General features: G+C 42.4%; 1 protein-coding gene across 2 annotated transcripts in view; it reads left to right on the top strand.

The window, feature by feature from the left end:
- Positions 1–23,557, top strand: part of ly75 (lymphocyte antigen 75) — a 145,592-nt gene that overhangs the window by 30,632 nt on the left and 91,403 nt on the right. For both annotated transcript variants that reach the window (XM_020529208.2, XM_048598981.1), the window contains exons 7-11: positions 3,676–3,864; positions 8,005–8,162; positions 14,851–14,964; positions 15,736–15,824; positions 21,283–21,452. In XM_020529208.2, coding sequence (XP_020384797.1) covers positions 3,676–3,864; positions 8,005–8,162; positions 14,851–14,964; positions 15,736–15,824; positions 21,283–21,452 — 720 coding nt within the window. The remainder of the gene's footprint in view (positions 1–3,675; positions 3,865–8,004; positions 8,163–14,850; positions 14,965–15,735; positions 15,825–21,282; positions 21,453–23,557) is intronic.

The raw sequence follows: 23,557 nt of genomic DNA, 5'->3' as shown, positions 1-23,557 counted from the left end.
GATGTACGGGAGTGGAATGCCTCATCCTGGGAGCAGAAGCGACGGAGGCGAAGGAATTGGGAATAGGGGATGGCATTTTTGCAGGAAGGTGGGTGGGAGGAGGTGTATTCTAGGTAGCTGTGGGAGTCGGTAGGTTTGAAATGGATATCGGTTTCTAGGTGGTTGCCGGAGATGGAGACAGAGAGGTCTAGGAAGGAGAGAGAGGTATTAGAGATGGTCCAGGTGAACTTAAGGTTGGGGTGGAAGGTGTTGGTGAAGTGGATGAACTGTTCGAGCTCCTCGTGGGAGCACGAGGTGGCGCCGATACAGTCATCAATGTAATGGAGGAAGAGGTGGGGTTTAGGGCCAGTGTAGGTACGGAAGAGGGATTGTTCCACGTAACCTACAAAGAGGCAGGCATAGCTTGGGCCCATGTGGGTACCCATGGCCACCCCCTTTGTCTGTAGGAAGTGGGAGGAATTGAAAGAGAAGTTGTTGAGGGTGAGGACAAGTTCGGCTGAGCGGATGAGGGTGTCAGTGGATGGGGACTGGTCGGGCCTGCGGGACAGGAAGAAGCGGAGGGCCTTTAGACCATCTGTATGGGGAATGCAGGTGTAGAGGGACTGGACGTCCATGGTAAAGATGAGGTGTTGGGGACCGGGGAATTGGAAGTTCTGGAGGAGGTGGAGGGCGTGGGTGGTGTCACAGATGTAGGTAGGGAGTTCCTGGACCAAGGGGGAGAAAATGGAGTCGAGATAGGTGGAGATAAGTTTGGTGGGGCAGGAGCAGGCGGAGACAATGGGTCGACCAGGGCAGTCAGGTTTGTGGATTTTGGGAAGGAGATAGAAGCGGGCGGTGCGGGGTTGGGGAACGATGAGGTTGGAGGCTGTGGGTGGGAGGTCACCAAGCCTTTCACTCCAGTTGCTCAGACAATCCCTGTTATTAACAGCAGTGCTGCCAGATTTCTTTCTTGGCATAAATTTGCTTTTGCACCTTCAGAGCTTGCAAACTTTCTCCTGTATGTCTCGCCTAATTAAATGTTTTATTTTGTTTTCAGCTTCTCTTCTTTTGTAAATTAACATACAAGATTGAACCCTTGGCATCATTCTTGACAGGAGTGTGTTTAGTAAGTAGGAAGGCTGGAGATTTTGTTCAGAAAGTTAGATGATCAGCTTTCCCCTAATGATGTACAGTTTTCACTTCGGGACACGTGCCCCCCAGCATGTTGCTAGCCTGAATGCAATTCTGACAGATGTGACTGGTTTGTTTGTTTGTTTGTTTGTTGATAGTGAAGTGCTTTTGAGGAGGACAGGTAAGGTAGAGAGCATGAGCAGGGTTACTGGTTGGCAGGAGGAATAGTGGTGAGTTGTGTATCAATCTCGGAGCTGGGAAGAGAGGGTGTGTTGGAATTGTACTTGATGGGATTGGGACGGTAGTGAATGTAAGCAATTAAACAATGCTGCCAAGGCTTTTACCTCTATCAAAAGTAGTCTGTGCTTCCATTTAATGATTGGGTTACCTGAGGCCTGAGAAGACTGGCCAGCCTAAGTTGAACCTGAGGCACACAGCCTCATTATGTTTCCATAACTAACTTGTCTCTTCGGGAGTGGGTTGGTTGCTTTAATGACACAAGTCTACATTTCCCTTTCCTTTCCTCTCCATACCTCATTGAAACTGTGGGGATATGCCTTTTTGAAAAACCAAGTTTGAAGCCACTTGAGACTGAAAATTCCAGGGATCTTGCCACACATCCAGAGTTCTGACGTTGCATGACTTGTAACAATGGATTTATCACAACGTAAATACATGTCTGCTCTATGGTTCAGAGGCCAGGAAATTATCTTTCTGCTGTTTTTTCCAACCATCCAGTTAATGATGTACAATCGTTGCCAAGGTAAATTGCTTTCAATTTATGATAATGCTTTACTTTGATTCTGCACTTCCCCAAATGTTCCAGTGTTGGTAGCCTGCCATGTGATATATCATGTAGCAAACTCAAGTGATGTGCTACTGTGATGCAACAACCAGCTGCATAACCAATCCACTTCCTCACTTGGTAATATTGATTCTGAAATGATTCTTGGTGGGATTATTGTTTAGGGGTAACAGCAAGCCACTGAACCACCAGTTACAGAAATAAAATTAAAAGCTGGTAACACTTATTGGTTTGCTAAGATCTGACCCATTTAGGGTTTTAAACAAATCCATTAGAAATCATGAGATGTTGGCTGCTGGATGTGCATTCTGATTTAGTTTAATCTTTTTTAATTTTGAGGATTATTTTTATTTTCTATTCCTTGGTGCCAAAGTAGAATCACTTTTTAATTTTTAGAATTTTGTATGTTTAAAATTCACAAAGCTCGATTTTCTTTTCTGCAATTTGTTCTGGTCATAAAATCTTTTGTTCTCTTGTGGATTTTTTCCAATAAACTTAATGGGATTTAAATGCTCAGCTCTTGTCTAAAGCACAATGAATATGCAAGCAACTTCTGGACCCAAAGATGCTAGCTCAAGGATCGTAAGAAATTTAGCTTCAGACTTGATCAGAGTATTCACAGTGATCTGCATTCACTGACTGCTGAACCCTCAAGTCAATCCCACAGGAGGAAAGAACTGTAGGAAAAGGGCAGAACGCTACCACCAGAAATTACTGTATGAATTCCAGCTCCTCCTGGCTCTCTAAAGTTGTGACCACTGGAAAAGCTGCACTTAGATCCTGGAAATGAGTATAGAGGGTTTGAGGCCAATGCCAATCGCTGTGATTCTTAGTCCATGTTCTTAAACCAACACCTGAGGTGGTATTTAATTGAGGTGATGGTCTTCATCTGTTATCTGCAGAGCCAGTAGAAGCCCCATTTCACCTTTTCAGGACAGGTCTTGCAATTGGAGGCTAGAAGCTCTCTTTTAATAGTGCTGTCACCAAGAAGGGAATGATGACTGCCTGTACAACCTAGCCCTTCCATGTATTGTAAACAGCTAGAGACCTTAGTGACCAAAAGAAATGCTGGTTCAATAATTCAAGACTGGTTGCTGGATTGCAGTAGAGAGGTGAGCAAAGGAAAGGCGAGATTGTGGAGTGGGAGCTGATGGGAAGAAGGGGAGGTCAGCAGAAAGGGCAGAGAAGAGACTTTGAGTCACCCCATTCTTGAGGCCAGATCCCTCATGAATGGGAAAACCCCTAGGAACCTGTAAGTGACCATACAGTCGACTGCTTCACAGGCTGCCTGCCTGTTGAACACACTCCCCACATTCGCTGCTGGGTTATTGCCCTGCTGCCATTGGTAAACTGTTAAATGGGCATTAATTTCCCACAAGAACCTTAAATGGCAGCAGGGTAGGAGCAGGAAAAGGCGGAGCCCCCACTTGCCATCCTGCCACCTCAATAAATGCCCTATGGGATGGCGTTAAATGCTGCACAAGATCCTCTATTTGTTTGGGCTCTTGTATATGCACAAGGATCTCCTGGATAGCTAGAAAATGGCCAGAATCGGTTTCAGGTTAGTGCTTTTCAGAATGTTGTGCATCAAAGTTTACACCTGTAATTGGACGCCATGAGAAGCCATTCTACCCTACCATTTTCAAATGCCAAATGGTCATTTTCATGGGAAGTAATATAAAATGAGGAAATTACGTAGAATAATGTAGATATTAATATATGAAATTCTCTCAAATTTATTATGACTGCTTTCTTATCAGATCCTTGGAAGTACTCCAGTACAGAATGTGAAGCTGGCTGGCTTGCGCATAATGGCTTCTGCTATTATATGAACACACAAGATTTGAAATGGGATGATGCAGATAGTTCCTGTAAATCCAATGAAAGTCAGCTCATCAGCATACATTCATTAGCAGATGTGGAGCTGGTTGTCAGTAAGCTTCATGAAGGTAAGTGCAAATTCTAATCGTTATCCAAGCAGCAAGAGTACCGAATTTAAATCTGAACAGATATCTATTTTGTATCACTCGGGAAAGTTACTAAAAGTTGATCAACTTCACAAAAGCCAACTGTGCTCAAGGAACTAACCATAAAGAATAACCGAATTAATATAGTGAGAAAGGATATGGAAAGATGCAGTGGAATATAGATTAGCTGGAAAGTTGGGCAGAGAAATGGCAGATGGACTTTAATCTGGCCAAGTTTGAAGTGATGCATTTTGAGAGGTCAAATGCAGGAGGAAAGTACACAGTAAATGGCAGGACCTTTAGGGGCATTGATATACTCGGAGATCTTGGAGTCCAAGTCCGTAGCTCCCTGAAAGTGGCAACACATTGGGTAAGGTGGTAAATAAAGCATGCCGCATGCTTGCCTTCATTGGTCAGGGCATTGAGTGTAAAAATTGACAAGTTATTTTGCAACTGTACAAGACTTCAGTAATGCCACATTTGGAATACTGTGCGCAGTTCTGGTCACCCCACTATAAGAAGCATGTGGAGTCTTTCGATAGGGTTTACCAGGATATTGCCTGGATTGGAGCGTATTAGCTATAAGGAGAGGTTGGACAAGTTTGGATTGTTTTCACTAGAATGTCGGAGGCTAAGGGGCAACCCAAAAATGGTAGATAAAATTATGAGAGGCATGGATGGGGTGTTTAGTCGGTCTTTTTTCCCCAGGATGGAAATGTCAGACACTAGGGAGCAAGGTGAGAGGAGGAAAATTTAAAGGAGATGGGCAAAAAAAGTTTTTTATACAGAGGGCAGTAGGTGTCTGGAGGGACCACTCTCTCCGGGACTCCCTTGTCTGCCCCACACTCCCCTCCAGCCCCACCACAGCCGGCACCTTTCCCTGCAACCGCAGGAAGTGCTACAGCTGCTCCTACACCTACCCCCTCACCCCCATCCCAGGCCCCAAGAAGACTTTCCACATCAAGCAGATGTTCACCTGCACATCTGCTAATGTGGTATACTGCATCCACTGTTCCCGTTGTGGCCTCCTCTACATCGGGGAAACCAAGCGGAGGCTTGGGGACCGCTTTGCAGAACACCTACGCTCGGTTCGCAATAAACAACTGCACCTCCCAGTCGCGAACCATTTTAACAGCCCCTCCCATTCCTCGGACGACATGTCCATCCTGGGCTTCCTGCAGTGCCACAACGATGCTACCCGAAGGTTGCAGGAACAGCAACTCATATTCCGCTTGGGAACCCTGCAGCCCAATGGTATCAATGTGGACTTCACAAGCTTCAAAATCTCCCCTCCCCCTACCGCATCCCAAAACCAGCCCAGCTCGTCCCCGCCTCCCTAACCTGTCCTTCCTCCCACCTATCCCCTCCTCCCACCTCAAGCCGCACCCCCATTTCCTACCTACTAACCTCATCCTGCCCCCTTGACCTGTCCGTCCTCCCTGGACTGACCTATCTCCTCCCTACCTCCCCACCTACACTCACCTCTACTGGCTCCATCCCCACCTCTTTGACCTGTCTGTCTCCTCTCCACATTGATACCATTGGGCTGCAGGGTTCCCAAGCGGAATATGAGTTGCTGTTCCTGCAACCTTCGGGTAGTATCGTTGTGGCACTGCAGGAAGCCCAGGATGGACATGTCGTCTGAGGAATGGGAGGGGGAGTTGAAATGGTTCGTGACTGGGAGGTGCAGTTGTTTAGTGCGAACCGAGCATAGGTGTTCTGCAAAGCGGTCCCCAAGCCTCCGCTTGGTTTTCCCGATGTAGAGGAGGCCACAACGGGAACAGCGGATACAGTATACCACATTAGCAGATGTGCAGGTGAACATCTGCTTGATGTGGAAAGTCTTCTTGGGGCCTGGGATGGGGGTGAGGGGGGAGGTGTAGGGGCAGCTGTAGCACTTCCTGCGGTTGCAGGGAAAAGTGCCGGGTGTGGTGGGGCTGGAGGGGAGTGTGGGGCGGACAAGGGAGTCCCAGAGAGAGTCCTCTCCTCTATCCATCTTCTATCCGCCTCCCCCTCTCTCCCTATTTATTTCAGAACCCTCTTCCCCTCCCCCATTTCTGAAGAAGGGTCTAGGCCCCAAATGTCAGCCTTTCTGTTCCTCTGATGCTGCTTGGCCTGCTGTGTTCATCCAGCTCTACACCTTGTTATCTGTAGTTACACACTGTTGGCACTGTACTTCAGACCCCAAAGCTGTCAATTTGAAGAAAGTAAAGCAAATATATACAAATGGCTGATAAAGAAATAATATTGCAAAAATTGAAGGATTTTGTTTTCTTTAATCATTAATGGGATGAGGCTGTTGCTGGCTACACAGCATTTATTGCCCATCCCTAATTACCCAGAGGGCTGTTCAGAGTCAACCACATTGCTGTCGTGCTGCAGTACTGATTTGTAGTACCGTAATATTAACTGGCATGAAGTTAGCCAGAAAGGTGCAGAGAACGAAGAATTCTTAAAGTGCACCAGGAAAACTACTTTTTTCCACAATGAAACAAGCCCAAGAAGAAGAGAGGAATTTTAGTTTTAGTTTAAGAACTAAAGCTGCACAAGTGAAAGGAATATCAGCAGGGGACTATTTTGGTGGTAGCGGTCATAATTTAGATTTAATTAGCTGTGATAAAGAACAAAGACCAGATATTAGTTTTAAATCAAGAAAAGGCCTACGTATTTCTAAGAGGTGATTTGGCAAAAGTAAACAAAGAAAGACTACTTCAAAGATAAATTTGTGTCCAAGTTTTGGGAGGCATTCCGGGAAGCAATAAAGAGCTTTCAAAAGAAATATGTTCCCAGAAAGAAAACATTTGGACTTCTGTCTATTGACGTTGATTTGGAGAACTGCTAATGTTGTATCATTGTTTTAAGAAGGAAGGTCGAATTAGACTGAGTAATGACTAGTCACATAACCCTAATGAAAAAATTTTTGGAAAATATTTTATTTTGAAGGATAGTGTGATTCACCATTTAGAAATAGATGAGTGCAACACTAACAATACTTGAGGCTCAGCATCTTGTTAAACAGGTGGGTTGCTGAGAATCACCTCCCCATCTGCCACCTTTTTAAATATTTACTCCATGCACTATCCCTACATAGCGATTGCAGTGTGTACCATGCACTATCACAACTTGAACTCATCAAGGCAAATGGGAAAACTGCTTTGTGTTTTATGATGTTGGACAAACTTTGAAAAGATGAGACTATTGTTTGCTCCGGAGATCCTGTCACCATAGAATCCCTATAGTGTGGAAGCAGGCCATCAACCTTTCAAGTCCTCAGGGACCCTCCAAAGAGCATCCCACCTAGACCCTATCCCTGTAACCTTGCATTTCCTATGGCTAATGCACCTAGCCTGCACATGCCTGGACATGAGGCTGCTTCAGTTAAGCTTCTGAAGTAACCTCACCACAATGTTCCCTCCCCACCAACTCCAACCCAACTCCACCTTGGATGTGGATTTTGGGTGATTTCGGAGTGCTAAAGCTGATAAATAGCAAAAGTAGATGGTTAGATTATTCTGTCAAGTTAGCTGGTTACTGCCTGGCATTTCTGAGATGCTTATCAGCCCAAGCCAGAAGGTTAGCCAGGTCTTGCTGCATGCAGACAATGACTGCTTCACTGTCGGCGTGTTGTGAATGGATTAAATACTGCAATTACCTGTGAAAATCCTCACTCTGACCTTGCAATACTGAAATTCAGAATGTGTTCCTGTCTCTATAATTTTATATTGTCATAATGGTTTCCCATGTCAAGTTTTGTGCTCATTTAAATATGAAAAGCAATGCAACTTAGTTTATAATTATCAATACCTTAAAATTAAAATTCTACTGAATAAATTAACATCACAGAATGCCAATTTTTGGCATTATTTAGCTCTTTTTAAAAGACTTGGGTGTTTTCTTGCCATCTTTCAGATTTCTAAAATTAGATCTTTGATAGGTCTTCATCACTGAGCATATGCCACAATATTTCTTGTGGGTTAAAATCTGTGTAATCTGACCTGAAAATATCAAAATCCAATTGCTATTTGATAAACAAAATAATCCCAGGATTATTTTTGCTAAATATTTGTACAGTATTAATCTCATTAAATTTTCCTAGCTATTGCACTTAAGTTTTTGTTTTAGCTTACAGTTATGAAATATGGACGGGATTAAGAAGTGACCAGTTCCCAGCTTTGTTCAAGTGGTCAGATGGATCTCCTGTGACCTTCACTTACTGGGACCAGGCTCAACCTAATATCCCCTATAACACTACGAAGCACTGTGTATCCTATGTGGGAAAGGCAAGTAAATGACTAATTACTCCTATGTTCTCTAGTCTGAGTGCATTTCTTTCGTTCATGAATAGACTGTTAAAGCTTTATTTTAAATCTTGGTTAAAAAGCAAATGCTAACTATCCTAACATCACCAATGAGGCCTCCGAGATTTTGGCTTGCCCATGTCTTCTCTGCATGTCCTAGAGGCAGTTTATTTGCTTGAACCATCAACAATAATTTCCCTTCTTCCCTCCTCTTGTGCAGTCCGAGGGGATTGTTGCCTTCAACAGATCACAGACTTCACGTGGGGCCTTCCATGAGCTGGGCACTGAAAGGGCTAGTATGAATAATGGATAGAGTAAATCTTACTTGGTGCAAGTTTCTTTTAATAAAAAAGGAAACATTTTTGCTGATATTTACTTTATTTGGATTGATTATATTCAGCAAACCAGCATCTCCTCCTTTTATAGATTAACAACAAAGAAATAGTATACCCTTCTAGACCCCCCAGATATTTGTTTGCCTTCCCTTTGTATCTTCCCATGTGAGTGTAATAGAAGCAGCTGATTTGTGGCCCATTGTGACAACAGCTAGCTGATTTCCTACATCCATCCTAAGAAGTAGCCCAGCTTAAACAGTGGTGAAAACCTTGGCTCTGTCAGCCATTATCTTATCAGAAAGCTATATAAGCCTCGGTTTAGTGATGCTTCTTTAGGCTCAGTGGTAATTCTGCCATACTAGCAGACGAATCCAGGACAGTTGAGTGTTGTACTTTGCCTTCTCCATTACTTTGAGGCTGCGCTTGAAGTTGTAACATTTTTTGGTTGTGTGGATGTAATGGTCAATTTTCTGTTCCAGCTGTGTCTAACACCTTATGATTTAGTTTTGTATGTATAATGCCAATCATCTGACAAGTAGTCTCTGCATATTCCCAGCCCATATTAAGGACTGGAGAATATTAGCATGATAACAAGATGGAACTCATGCATAAAGCTAATCCAGCCGCTCTGTATCGCTGATCCAGATGGCCCCCAGGACTCTAAGAAGGGCTACAATAGGAGGGAAAGTGTGTGTAAGTTATCCTGACTTAGAAGTATATCACTGTTCGTTCAGTATCACTGGGTCAAAATCCTAAAACACTCTCTCTAATGTAAGTCTACCCACAGAAAATGGACTGCAGCAGTTCGGGAAGGCAGCTCACGACCACCTTCTCAAGATCATCTAGGGATGGACAATAAATGCGACTTGAGCTAGTGACATCCCCATTCTAGGAAACAAATGAAACAGAAAATGCTGTCTGATTTATGGAGCTTGGAGAAGAACTCCAGCTCGCTATGACCCCTCAATTTGTTCTTGTAGTTTACTTTGAGCTGTAAACACCAGTTGCCAACAGAAGAATTTGCCTTTAAGATCCTCTTTGGCAGAATATACGGTGCTGAATGTCGTAAGATTTAGATCAAATATCATAAGACCCCAGTTAACATTTTAAATGAGCCTCCTGTATGAACAAGCTGCCTGGTTTAAAAAAAAACTCCGAGGAACCTTGATGCAATGGAGTGACGGTGAAAGCCTGGTGGTTCATCCTTTTGCCCAGTATTGAAGCACCAGTGTACATTTCTGTTATGTGTTCCGCTTGGAAATTCAGCCTGTAGAATATAAACAAAAATAATTACCATGTGGATTAAAAAGTTTACTGCCAATGATTGTTGCAAGTGGCTGAGCAACCTGATAATTACTTGAATTCTTTTTGTAAAATCTATGTTTAACCTTGTGGAAAACACTTGGAGAAAACAGAATGGCTATGAGATTTAACGTGGCAGGCAGATATAAGTTTGGTCACCATTAATAATCCAATGAAGATGGTTTCTACTTTTGCAACTAAAGTTTTCAATGGAAACAGGTGTAAAACAGGTTAAAAAGGAACGGTTTCAGGAACAGCTTTTGGCTGAAAACACTCAATGTGAAATTGGATAACACAATATTTATTGAGTATCTGTAGTGGACCTCTTGCAAATGCTAGTCGAATTAAATGAACTAAAAATAGATAAACACCTGGACCCAGTCATCTATTTTGAGTGTGTTGAAAGAGATGGCTGTTGAGACTGTAGATGCATTGGTCATTTTTCAAAATTCTCAGGTCTGGTTCCTGCAGATTAGAAGGTAGCAAATGTAACCCCACATTTTAAGAAGGAAAAGACGGATGAACAGACCTGTTAGCCTAAATTCAATTATCAGAAAATTGCTAGAATCTGTAGCAAAGGATGTGACAACAGAACATTCTGGAAAAAATAATGGTAGGATTGAGCACAGTCATCATAGATTTGTGAAAGTTAAACCATGTTTAACAAACTTGGAGTTCTGAGGATATAACTATCAGAATAGATGAAAGGGAACTGGTGGATGTGTATCTTTAGATTTTCAAAGCTTTGCATTAGGTCTGACACAAGACGTTAACAAGCAAAATTAGAACAAAGGGATTGAGGAAATATACTGGCATGGAATGAGAACTGTTTAATAGACAGAAACATTAGAAATAAATGGGTCATTTTCAGATTGGCAACCTGTGACTCGTGGGGCCCATGAGTATCAGTGTTTAGGACCCCAGCTATTCACAAGCTATCAATCATTTGGATGTGGGGATTAAATTAATATTTCCAAGTTTGCAGATGATACTAAACTAGAATTAAGAAAGAGTTGTGAGGAGGATGCAAGGATACTTCAAGGAAATTTGGAGAGGTTAAATACATGAGTGAGCAAAAATTTGACACATAGAATTCAATACTGAGAAATGTGAGGTAATCCACTTCAGTCAAAAATACGTAAATATTGTATTACTTCAATGGTAGGAAGCTGGAAAATGTTGAACTTCAAAAGGCTTTGGATGTCCTTGTAAAGAGACATTAATTTGCAGATGCAGCAAGCAACGAAGGCAAATAGTGCATTGGTCTTTATTGCAGGAGGGTTTGTGTTTAGGAGTCTTACTGTTATATAAGGCCTTAGTGAGACCACACCTCTGGAGTTTGAGTGCAGGTTTGGATGCCTTACCAAGGAAGTATATGTTTGCCATAGAGGGAGTGTATTCAAGAGTCACTAAATGAATTCTTGGTAAAATGGGATTATCCTATAAGGAAAGATTAGAAAGAACAGGTCTTTATTCTCTGAATTTTACAGATTAAGAATGGTCTTAAACAAACATACAACACATTAAAAGGATCACCAGTGTAAAAGAAGAAAAGGTGTTTCCCCTGGCTGAGGGAGCCTAGAACCAGGAGATAGTCGAGGAAATAGTGTTGAAGTAGAATATCAGCCATGATCTCACTGGTGGAGCCGTCTCAAAGGGCTGCAAGGTCTACTCTGTATCTATTTCTTACACTCTGAGGGGCTGACTGATATTTTGGGACCCTTAGCAGAAATGATTGTGATGTTCTTCACTATTTAAATTTTAGGGAATGTAAATACAGTAACATAACACAAAACAATGAAAAGCTTTCAAAGAAAACAACCAAAACAAATTAAGAGTAATCCCTTCAAGGGTCTTATTGAATCTATGATACCATAATTCTATAGAATCCTAATTCTGTAGAATTTTGTCTTTCACATACTTATTGCTGCTGAAGATATTGCATCCTGTTGCTTAACTTTAAAAGAAAATTTAATTGTTTTGCTATTGAAGTATTCATTTTTAAGTGTGCCTGTTGAATTATAGCATAACTCAAATTTAGTGTTCATTGGTTTCACATCTCACTTCAGACAGAGGCATGAACATATGGTACATGAAAGTGTCAGAATGGTGTCAGTGGAGGAACTGCACTATGGGAGCTTCATCCCTTGACATTAAACTCTTCCATGACACTATCTGAAGAAGAACACAAGTTCTCATTGATGTCTTGACCAATACGTGTTCCTTAACAAATATTCTAAGAACAGATTACCCAGTCATAATCAGGTGACTAGTATTGAGATTGTGTGTGTGAAGATTGATTGCTGTAGTTCCTACATTAAAACAAAAAATATAGAGTATTTAATTGGCTGTAGATTACGTTGGGATACCCTGAAGTATAAGTCATTCGCAATTGTAAATTCTTCCATGATATGGTCTGTTATAGTTGGACAATGTGAAGTCTGTTCTTCTTTAATTCTTCGCGGAATGTGGGCACTGCTGGCCTAGCCATCCTTGAGAGGTGGTAATGAGCTGTCTTCTTGAACCGCTGCAGCCTGTGTGCTGTGAGTAGACACGCAATATCATTAGGGAGGAAGTTCAAAGATTTTGACCAGCAACACTGAAGAAATAATGATATATTTCTAGGTTAGAATGGTGAGTGGCTTGGAGGGGAACTTGAAGATGGTGGTTAAAATCCATTCAGAGATAGTAGGAACTGCCGATGCTGGAGAATCTGAGATAACAAGGTGTAGAGCCGGATGAACACAGCAGGCCAAGCAGCATCAGAGGAGCAGGAAAGCTGAGGTTTCGGGTCTAGACCCTTCTTCAGAAATGGGGGGGTGGAAGGGGATTTTGAAATAAATGGAGAGAGAGGGGGAGGCAGATGAAAGATGGATAAAGGAGCAGATAGGTGGAAGGGAGACGGACAGGTCAAGGAGGCGGGGATGGAGCCGGTAAAGGTGAGTATAAGTGGGGAGGTAGGGTGGGGGTTGGTCAGTCCAGGGAAGATGGTCAGGTCAAGGAGGTGGGGATGAGGTGGGAGGAGTGGATAGGTTGGAGAAAGGACAGACAGGTTAGGGAGGCGGGGACGAGCTGGGCTGGTTTTGGGATGCGGTCAGGGGCGGGGAGATTCTGAAGCTTGTGAAGTCCACATTGATACCATTGGGCTGCAGGGCTCCCAAGCAAAATATGAGGTGCTGTTCCTGCAACCTTCAGGTGGCATCGTTGTGTCACTGGAGGAGGCCCAGTTTGGACATGTCGTCCAAGGAGTGGGAGGGGGAGTTGAAGTGGTTTGCGACTGGGAGGTGCAGTCGGTTGTTGCGAACCGAGCATAGGTGTTCCACAAAGCAGTTTCCAAGCCTCTGCTTGGTTTCCCCGATGTAGAGGAGGCCACATTGGGAACAGCGGATACAGTATACCACATTAGCAGATGTGCAGGTGAACATCTGTTTGATGTGGAAGGTCTTCTTGGGGCCTGGGATGGGGGTGAGCGGGAAGGTGTAGGGGCAGGTGTAGCACTTCCTGCGATTGCAGGTTGCAGTCCCGTTGTGGCCTCCTCTACATCGGGGAAACCAAGCAGAGGCTTGGAGAGCGCTTTGTGGAACTCATCCCTCACACCCCCTCCCTGCAATAACAACCAAAACAGAATCCCCCTTGTCCTCACGTACCACCCCACCAACCTCCGGATCCAACGCATCATCCTCCGGCACTTCTGCCATCTGCAATCCGACCCCACCAGCAAAGACATTTTTCCCTCCCCCCCCTTATCTGCTTTCCGGAGGGACCACTCTCTCTGTGACTCCCTTGTCCGCTCCACACTCCCCACCAGCCCCACCACACCCGGCACTTTTCCCTGCAACCGCAGGAAGTGCTACACCTGCCCCTACACCTCCCCCCTCACCCCCATCCCAGGCCCCAAGAAGACCTTCCATATTAAACACATGTTCACCTGCACATCTGCTAATGTGGTAGATTGTATCCGCTGTTCCCGTTGTGGCCCCCTCTACATCAGGGAAACCAGGCGGAGGCTTGGAGACCACTTGTGGAACACCTATGCTCGGTTCACGACAACTGACTGCACCTCCCAGCCGCGAATCACTTCAACTCCCCCTCCCACTCTTCGGACAACATGACAATCCTGGGCCTCCTCCAGTGCCACAACGATGCCACCCAAAGGTTGCAGGAACAGCACCTCATATTTTGCTTGGGAACCCTGCAGCCCAATGATGTCAATGTGGACTTCACAAGCTTCAAAATCTCCCCGCCCCCGACCGCATCCAAAACCACCCAGCTCGTCCCCGCCTCCCTAACCTGTCTGTCCTTTCTCCAACCTATCCACTCCTTCCACCTCAACCCCCAGCCCCACCTCTTACCTACCAGCCTCATCCCTGCCTCCTTGACCTGTCCGTCTTCCCTGGACTGACCAACCCCTACCCTAACTCCCCACCTACACTCACCTTTACTGGCTCCATCCCCGCCTCCTTGACCAGTCGGTCTCGTCTCCACCTATCTGCTCCTTTTATCCATCTTCCATCCGCCTCCACCTCTCTCTCTATTTATTTCAGAATCCCCTTCCCCTCCCCCACTTCTGAAGAAGGGTCCAGACCCGAAACGTCAGCCTTCCTGCTCCTCTGATGCTGCTTGGCCTGCTGTGTTCATCCAGCTCTACACCTTGTTATATCTGAAGATGGTGGTGTTTGGAATGCATGTGTTGCCGTTGTTCTTCTGGATCAAAGTGGTTGTGAGTTCAGAAGGTGCAGCCTAAGAGTTCTAAGAAAGTTTTTTTAGAACTAAAATCAGCAAACAATTAACTTTCATCCTTGATGTAGTCAATTCAGTCTATTCACTGAACAATGCATTGAATAATGTCTGACTGAATTGCATCTTTTTTATTTTTACCCCATTAGTCTGTCCATTCCATTTCATTAGATACATTTATGTGCCAGCATCCTGTGTTTATAAGCTGATGAATCATGGCTTTGTAGTTGTATCTCTATTCTTCAGATTTTGATCATGTATAGATGGTAAAACTTCTGAATTTTCTGAACCCACAGTTGGGTCGATGGAAGTTTGCAGAATGTAACAGCAAGCTATCATTTGTATGTAAGAAACAAGGCAAGACCTTGAATGAAACAGACCTGTCTGATGTCGGATGCCCTCAAGACAAGGTAATTGTTTTCTCTTATTGTAACTCATGCTGTGCCTATCTGATTCTTTTAGGTTAGTTTTGAAATGTTCTTTTTAGTTATGGCTTTAAACCTAGGTTAAATTGAAGTGGAACTTTTGCTCTTCAGACATATCAGCTGTGGTCAGTATTATGAAGTTTGTTTATTTTACCTAAAATCAGCTAACAATTCAATTTCATCCTTGGTATAAACAATTCAGTCTGTTACTGACCAATATAGAACCTTAGCTGTGATGGAGAGTCCCAACCCGAAACATCGACTTTCCTGCTCCTCTGATGCTGCCTGACCTGCTATGTTCCTGCTCCACACTGTATCAACAATATATTGAATAATGTTTGACTGGCAACTTTTTATTAACTGATTAGTCTATCTCGCACCATTTCATTAGATGCATTTATGTACCAGCATCCTGGGTTTCTGGGCTGGTGAGTCATAACTTAGTGTTTGTATCTTCGTTCTTTAGGTTTTGATCTTTTAAGATGTGTTGAGTAAAGTCTTAGAACAAAGTTACATTAATCTATTCTTGATGCGAGGTTACAGCAATTAAGAATGGGGAGAAAATTTACAATGTCAGCATTTTTCAAATTAATTTACTATAAATCTATAGGGCTTTATGGTAAATAAATACTTGCTAATATGACCATTTCTATTATGATGCATAAAGTATGAACCATTAAGACCATTTAAAAAAAATACTGTGATACATCCTTGACTCTTAAAGGTTGAACCAATTAAATCTTCTTCCTTTTTAAGAGCTGGAGAAGGCATGGTAACTACTGCTACAAACTTGATTTAACAGAAGCCGGGTTTGAATCAAAATGTCATCTTACAATACAAAACAGGTACATAAATTTTTGTAAATTATTTTCTACTTTTTAGGAGATCGTTGCAGTTTAAGATCATTCTCATACAACCACAATATTGGAGTATGTCAAAGCTTTAACTTGTTTTAAGAATAGTATAACTTGTTTCAATTGGTAATATTAAGGAATGTACTCTTTTAAGGTTCTGTTTGCACTGTCAGCTCCCCAGATGTTGTATAAAAAATTCTCTCATCCTAAATATTAGCATCTATCTCCCAAGTTCTATACTACTTGACACACCAAGGGAACATAATGTGACAAGTGAAAATATGCTTTCTGATCCAGTTGCAGAGCAGACTAATGCTCCAGAACTTACAGATCCCCTAGCCAAGCTCTTCCAGTACAGTCACAAGCCTGGCATCTACCTGACAATGTGGAAAGTTGTGCAGGTGTATCCTGTACGCAAGACAGGACAAATCCAACCAATTACCACCCTATCTGTCCACTCTCTAGTAAAGTGATGGAAAGTGTTATCAACGGTTCTATCAAGCAACACCTGCTCAGTGATGCCCAGTTTGAGTACCACGAGGGATAGTCAGCTGCTAACCTTATTACAGCCTTGGCTCAACCATGTACAAAAGAGCTGAATTCCAGAGCTGAGGTGAGAATGACAGCCTCTTGATGTCAAGGCCGTGTTCAACTGAGTGTGGCATCAAGAGGCCAAGCAAAACTGGAATCAATGGGTATTGAGGGCAGACTGTCCACTGGTTGGAGTCATACCTGATACATAAGAAGATGGTCGTGGTTGTTGGAGATAAGTCACCTCAGCTCCAGGACATCTCTGCAGGTGTTTCTCAGTGTTGTGTCCTAAGCCCAACCGTCTTCAGCTGCTTCATCAATGACCTTTCCTCCATCGTAAGGTCAGGAATGGGGATGTTCGCTGATGATTTCACCACTTGTGACTCCTCAGATACTGAGCAGTCCATGTTCCAATGCAACAAGATCAGAACAGTATTCAGGCTTGGGGTGACAAGTGGCAAGTAACATTCAAACCACAAAAAATGCTAGTCAATGACAACCTCTAATAAGAAACAATCTAGCCACCATCCCTCGACATGCAATGGTGTTACTATCACCGAAAGCCCAACCATCACGTTCTGGGGGAGTTAGCATAGACTAGAAACTCAACTGGACTCACAACATAACTACACTGACTACAAGAGCAGGTCAGAGGCTGTAAATACTGCAGCAAGTAACTCACGACCTGACTTCCCAAAGCCTGGCCAGTATTTACAGGGTGCAAGTCAGGAGTGTGATGGAATACTGCCCACTTGTCTGGATGAGTGCAAGTCCAATAACACTCAAGAAGCTTGACAGGTTTCAGGATAAAGTAGCCTGCTTGATTTGGCACCACATCCATAAGCATCCACTACCTTAGTCACAGCAGTGTGTACTGTCTACAAGATGGATTGCAGAAATTGATGAAAAATCTTTAGACAGCACTTTCCAAACCCATGATCATTAGAAAGACAAAGGCAGTAGTTACATGTGAAAACCACAACCTGCAAGTTCCCCTCCGTCACTCACCATCCTGACTTGGAAATATATTGGCCTTCCTTTACTTTGCTGGGTCAAAATCCTAGAATTCCATCGCTAAGGAGATTGTGGGTTTACCTGCAGCACATGGACTGCAGCAGTTCAAGAAGGCAGCTCACTACTACCTTCTCCAGGGTGACCAGGGATGGGCAATAAATACTGGCCAACCAGCAATGTCCATGTCCCTTGAGTGACTAATAAAAAAACACAAAAAAACTAGACATGCAAAGTGAATTACTACATTGATTTTCTTTCTGCTGATGTTTCCCTCCTAATGCAAAGCGAAAAGCCCAACTCCATTGTCATCAATCAAGATGAGACGGCATAATTTCAGAATTTAAATAATGTTACACATTATTTCTACCCCCTACCCCATTCATGATCATAGAATGACATTGTCAAGTTCAGCCTGACCACGAGAACAAAATATTGATACTCTTTCGGTAAATTAACATCCGTGCCAACAGGAAGTGCTAATGTAAAAGAAAATTCTCTGAATATGCTGATTCTAATTAAAACAAAAGTCGAAAGTTTTTTGCTTAGAGGTTTAGGACATTTTATGTTAAAGTTTTTTTTAAAATGTTCAGTTTTGTATGAAAGCTCACATTTTTACCCTTATCACTAGTTCCCCAGAATGACATTGTCAAATTTCCTGAATGAGGCACATGCCCTGCTATTTTGGCACTGTGAGCAACGATCCTTGGCTTTGGCAAGAGTAGACCGTTTAGAAACTTTAGAATTCACAAAGATATGCAATGTTAAATTTATTTTCCTCATTTCCACACTACCTGTGCAGGTGCCCAATTCCTGTTTGGCATTTCCCTGCAGCAGTACAGTTCAGGTCAATGACTCAACAAACCAAAGGATCAAGACTATATCTTGAGTTTGATGCTTCTGACGTTCCAGTGTGTTGTCACTACATCAGTTTTTATTTCTTAGTACCTGATCGTTTATCCTGCTCATGGATATAGTCTGTTATCTGTGGCAGAGCTGTGATGTTAAAATGCTAATGTAGCCTATTCCTTCAAGGTTCCTGTACAGGCACAACCCATGGTTAAGTGGCCTACAGTATACTTTAATTTTAATTCCCTTAACAGAATCAGAATTTAACCTCATTATTCCCACTTTGCTATTTATGTGTATTGCTTAGAAATGGCATAAAATGGCAATGTAAGCACTATTGCAAATTTCTCTAGATTTACGGCTGCTTGGCTCCCCTCCTGAGGTGAGGTTAAGATTTGAAAAAGCACAGGACAAAACTGGCTTTATTTCTGTATGTTTAATCTAAAGGATGCTTCAGTTATGATTTGTTGTTCCGTATAAAGATGTGATGGATATGTTAAACACAAGACTTATGTTTGGGAAGCTAGCATTGTAGCTGTTCTCCATATCATAAGCAACACATTATGCTTTGTACATAAATAATTTTGCACCCACTTGGATTATTTTGTATCTTCCATGAATGGTAATTGGTCACTGTTTCAGTGACTTTGAAAAGACATATAAAGCTGTGCTGTAGGATGAATAACTGTTGAATATTTCATCATTTTCTGTGGTGCGGGAGATCCACGTTGAGAGCGGAGATTGAGTGAAAATTTTTGAAAATTCTTCTTAGGATCCAATATCTCACCATTATTAGGTGCATCACATTTGTGCACATATCCACTACAACCCTAAAAGAGGGTGTACCATAGTAATTATTTTACTGAACATCAGTCTGGTTGAACTAATCATCTGAAAATGTGAATTTGAATCCCCACACTTCAGCTGTAGAATTTAAGTTCATTTAATTAAGTAAAGCTGGATTTTTTTTTATAAAAGCTAGTATCTGTCATGGTGATGTGAAAGTACTGAATTATTATCAAAAACTTATTTGCTTGACTAATATCCCTTAGAAGAAAGGAAATCAGTTATCTTTGCCCAATCAGATAGTTATAACCTGCAGATATCCAGTTCATAATTCATGTGTTTAGAATATAAACTTTGGTTGGAAGTTTAAGTGTTAAAAATAAGATGGATAGAAAAGTCTAGTTTAGAAGCTGATAATGTAAAAGCAGATGAAACAAGCCTAATTAAAAGGTGGCCTGTATTTAATTTATAAGGTCAGAGGTGAAAGTGGAAAGCAAAAATGAGTGATTGACCTCTGGTTCTTTTAGTGGAACCAGGAAGGCTGGAAAGAGGGCAATTACATCAATCTTTTAAAAAATCATTCACATGAGCTTCAGAATTACAGAGTTGTGTTGAAGGTAAAATAATTTGTTTATATTTCTGGCTGACACCATCTCGCAGCATGTCACATTGTCAAAGAGATTGGCTGTGGAGTTAAGAGGATCATTTGTTTAGTTTACCTCTGTGTTTGCTGACAGAAGTAGGAAGATCAAACTGAAAACAGACCAAAGGCAGTTACTCTTGTAGCAGTCAGTCAGCTTGGAACAGGTGTCAAGAAATCTTCTGCCAGGTGTCAAGGCATGAGTCTAGCAACCATATAGAAGCTAAGGAGCATAGAAGCCTAAGGAGAGTTTGTGATTTCTAAATTCCTAAGCAAGGGGCAGTTGCAGTTTTGCTTTGCTGTGGACTGAATCTCGCTGAGAGAACCAACAGGAGTTGATTGTTAGTCAGGCCTGAACTTGAAGCAAAAAAGTTACTAATTTCATCATTCACCACAGTTTAGATTTTGTAAAAGCAACTGGAAGATTTGGCAACTTTGTAGCTGGAGGATGAAATCTACAATGATCTTCAAAGTCGTGTGGCAGAATGCCGTCAATAGAGTTAGCTTGTAAAGCAAAAGAACGCAGTTGAGTATCTGTGGGCAATTAGAACAAGAAACTGATGGATCCACAGACATGAGGTATTAAATAAATCCTGGAGTTTCACTTGGCCAAGAAGCTGTTAGGATTCCCCAACTTTTAGTCCAGAGAGTAGCTGAAATACTGAGGTGAATTAAAGTAAATTCCTGAAGGCTGTAACATCATTTGGGGTTGATAACTAAATAAGTGTATGAACCTTTAAGATTGCTGTGATATATACTGAGGCAGGGTGGAGGCTTAAGAAAAATAGAACCGAGTTTAAAGCAGAAGTAATTATAAATTATAGTGTTGAGTACATGGTGTGTTTTAATTCTTGTATACAATAATGTTTTGGGTTTTTTGTCTAAAAAATGTGAAGTCTTGTGGTGTACTTCTGTTGCTTGATTGGCTGTTCAGATTTCTATTTCTAACATTTAACTGTCCCAAACTCTAGACTTCCAGCGATTTTGTTGATTCGAAATGCCTCCCCTTGGAAATAGTTGTATTCAAGAGGGTAACTTGCCTCCACCTTCTCAGAGCAATAAATGCTTGCCTTATCAGTGACATCTGTATTTTGTTAAAATAAAATTTTAACATTTTAACACCCCGTGGGGTGGCACATTGGCTCAATGGTTAGCACTGCTGCCTCACAGCGCCAGGAGCCCGGGTTCGATTCCACCTTCGGGCGACTGTGTCTGCGTGGGTTTCCTTCAGGTGCTCCGGTTTCCTCCAAAGACAGTCCAGAGATGTGCAGGGTAGGTGGATTGGCCATGTTAAATTGCCCATCGTGCTGAGAGATGTGTAGATTAAGTGGGTTATATGGGGGATGGGTCTGGGTGGGATGCTCCGAGGGTCGATGTGGACTTGTTGGGCTGAAGGGCCTCTTTCCACACTATAGGGATTCTATGATCTTCTAAGATGATGATAAAATTATTAATTCACAAATTCTCTTATCAGACGTGTACTCTCCATAGAATATTAAGTGTTTACCATAACTGCAGTAAAATTTGGAAAATACCCTTTTTGTGTTGTGTCTCCTCAGTTTAAAAAGTGTAATTGGTTTCTCTACAGTAAAGTGAATGACTTTGACTTTGTGTTTTCTCTCTAAACTGCAGGTTTGAACAAGAATTTATTAACAGTCTGATTGCAAAACATACAACAGAAAATGGCAAATACTTCTGGACTAGTTTTCAGGATAGAAATGGCACTGGAGAGTACACATGGTTTACTACATCCAAGGAGAAAGAGCCTGTAACATATACAAATTGGAATGCATATCAGCCAGGTAGGTACTTACAGTATCCCTGACTCTAAAAACACCCAAGTATTCCATCTGTTTGCTGTTGAGACAAAAAATTTCCAGGTCCTACCCCATAGCTCAGCTGGTAAATGTCTCTCTAATTTAGAACAGAACCATATAGATCAAGAACATCCCAGTTATATCCTCTCTCTGCATTGAGTTGGAATATCTTAAGCGGGGTTGGGGGGAGCAGCAGTTTGGGGCTTGGGATGCGAAGGGCTACATTTAGCCTCAATCGCTTGAGCTATAACTGGCTAATGCCCGCTTTCCATGACTACAGTTCACTTATTTGAATTGATGGAAGTGGATCATCAGACAACAACAGGATTGAATTCTTTGTGCTGCTTGCAGAATCAAAGAGCTTGTTGGCAATCTCTGCCAAGTACCCTTGGGATTGAAAGCCAATGAACATGACTTGTCCTTGAACTGGTTTATACTAAAGGGAAGTTGCACATGGTTGGCCTCACTGTCTCCAGTGATCTATCTTGGTCTAGTGGCAAACCGAGTTTCAAAGACTGGAGCTGGATACAGATGCAATGGTCAACCACAATGTTTTCTATGTCTTATTGAAGTCTGCATGTTCCAGAACATGGTGCTGACTGCTTTCCATTGGATCTTTCAATTGGTCTCATCTGCCTAATTTGCTGGAATCGGTGTTCCTGTGCCAGGGTAGGGAAATCCTTAAATTGCTGTTTGGTGATATACTAGGGTGTGACTGCTGTATACTTTAACAGACTTGGGAGCTTAGGATTCTCTGAAGGTTGACATGCAGGTCCAGATAGCAATTAGGAAGGTAAATGCAATGTTAGCGTTCGTTTTGATGGGCTAGGATATAAATGCAAGGATGCACTGCTGAGGCTGTATAAGGCTCTGGTCAGACCACATTTGGAATATTATGAGCAGTTTTGGATCCCATATCTAAGGAAGACTGTGCTGGCCTTGGAGGAGGTCCAGAGGAGGTTTACAACAACTGATCCCAGAGATAAAGAGTTTGTCATACGAACAGCGGTTTGGGACTCTGGATCTGTCCTCAACGAGTTTAGAAGGATGAGGGGGTTCTGATTAAAATGTACAGAACACAGAGAGCTGGATAAAGTGTATGTGGAGAAGATGTTTTCACTAGTAAAAGAGACTAGAACTGAGAGCACAGCCTCCAAGTGAAGGGACAACCCTTTAGAATTGAGATGGGGAGGAATTTCTTTAGCCAGAGGGTGGTGGATCTGTGTAACTCATTGCCACAGAAGGTTGTAGAGATAAGTAATTGAGTGGATTTAAGACAGAGATAGATCCTTGATTAGTAAGGGGATCAAAGGTTACAAGGAGAAGGCAGGAGGATGGGGTTGAGAAACACATCAATCATGATTTGAACGGCCTAATTCTACGCTATCTTATGGGTGCTGTCACACTGCCAGATGAGATCTCACTGGTGAGGACCAATAGAAGACAAAACACAGAGTGCGGAAAGCCCGGAGAGGTTCTACTTCTCCATTACACACCTTGCGTACAACAACTTTAGCCAGAATTGGCATCAAGAAAATTTGTTTTGGTATGCTCCTGGAACCCTCCTATTTGGGCTCAATGTTTCAGTCCATTACTGGAACCTGATGGGAGCAGATAAGTTAAGATGTCTTGGCAGCACATTCTTGCAAGCTATCTGCATTGATAATGAAAAATATGCAAGAATTCTAAAATTGCATTTAATGTTTGACAGCCTTTAAGCATTGGAAATAAAGCAAAGCAAGTGTGCCTACCAAAGTGAAAGCCTATAAATGTGCTGGTCATTCCCACTCATATATACAGTCACTGGTATACAGACTGCCACTTCAACTGCTGTCAGAAGTTTCTGAAGATCAGATGGTAGGAGGAAATGAGACTTGAGCTGGAATGTCAAGAAAGCATCCATGCCATGTTGAGATGGTTACAGCTGAGTTGGCCTGGTCATGTAGCAAGAAAGTTTGCTATTCATTTACTAAAGTGAATCTTGTATGGAGAGCTTGTATGAGTTGTAATCTCATAGTGGTCAATGGAAACGCTACAGGGAACTGAAGGTTTCACTTCAAGTCCTGTGAGAAGCCTGTCCAAATGTCTGT

This window comes from Rhincodon typus, chromosome 7, assembly GCF_021869965.1.
Source record: "Rhincodon typus isolate 14 chromosome 7, sRhiTyp1.1, whole genome shotgun sequence".
Classification (NCBI taxonomy): Eukaryota; Metazoa; Chordata; class Chondrichthyes; order Orectolobiformes; family Rhincodontidae; genus Rhincodon; species Rhincodon typus.
This window is presented reverse-complemented; position numbering and strand designations above follow the sequence as displayed.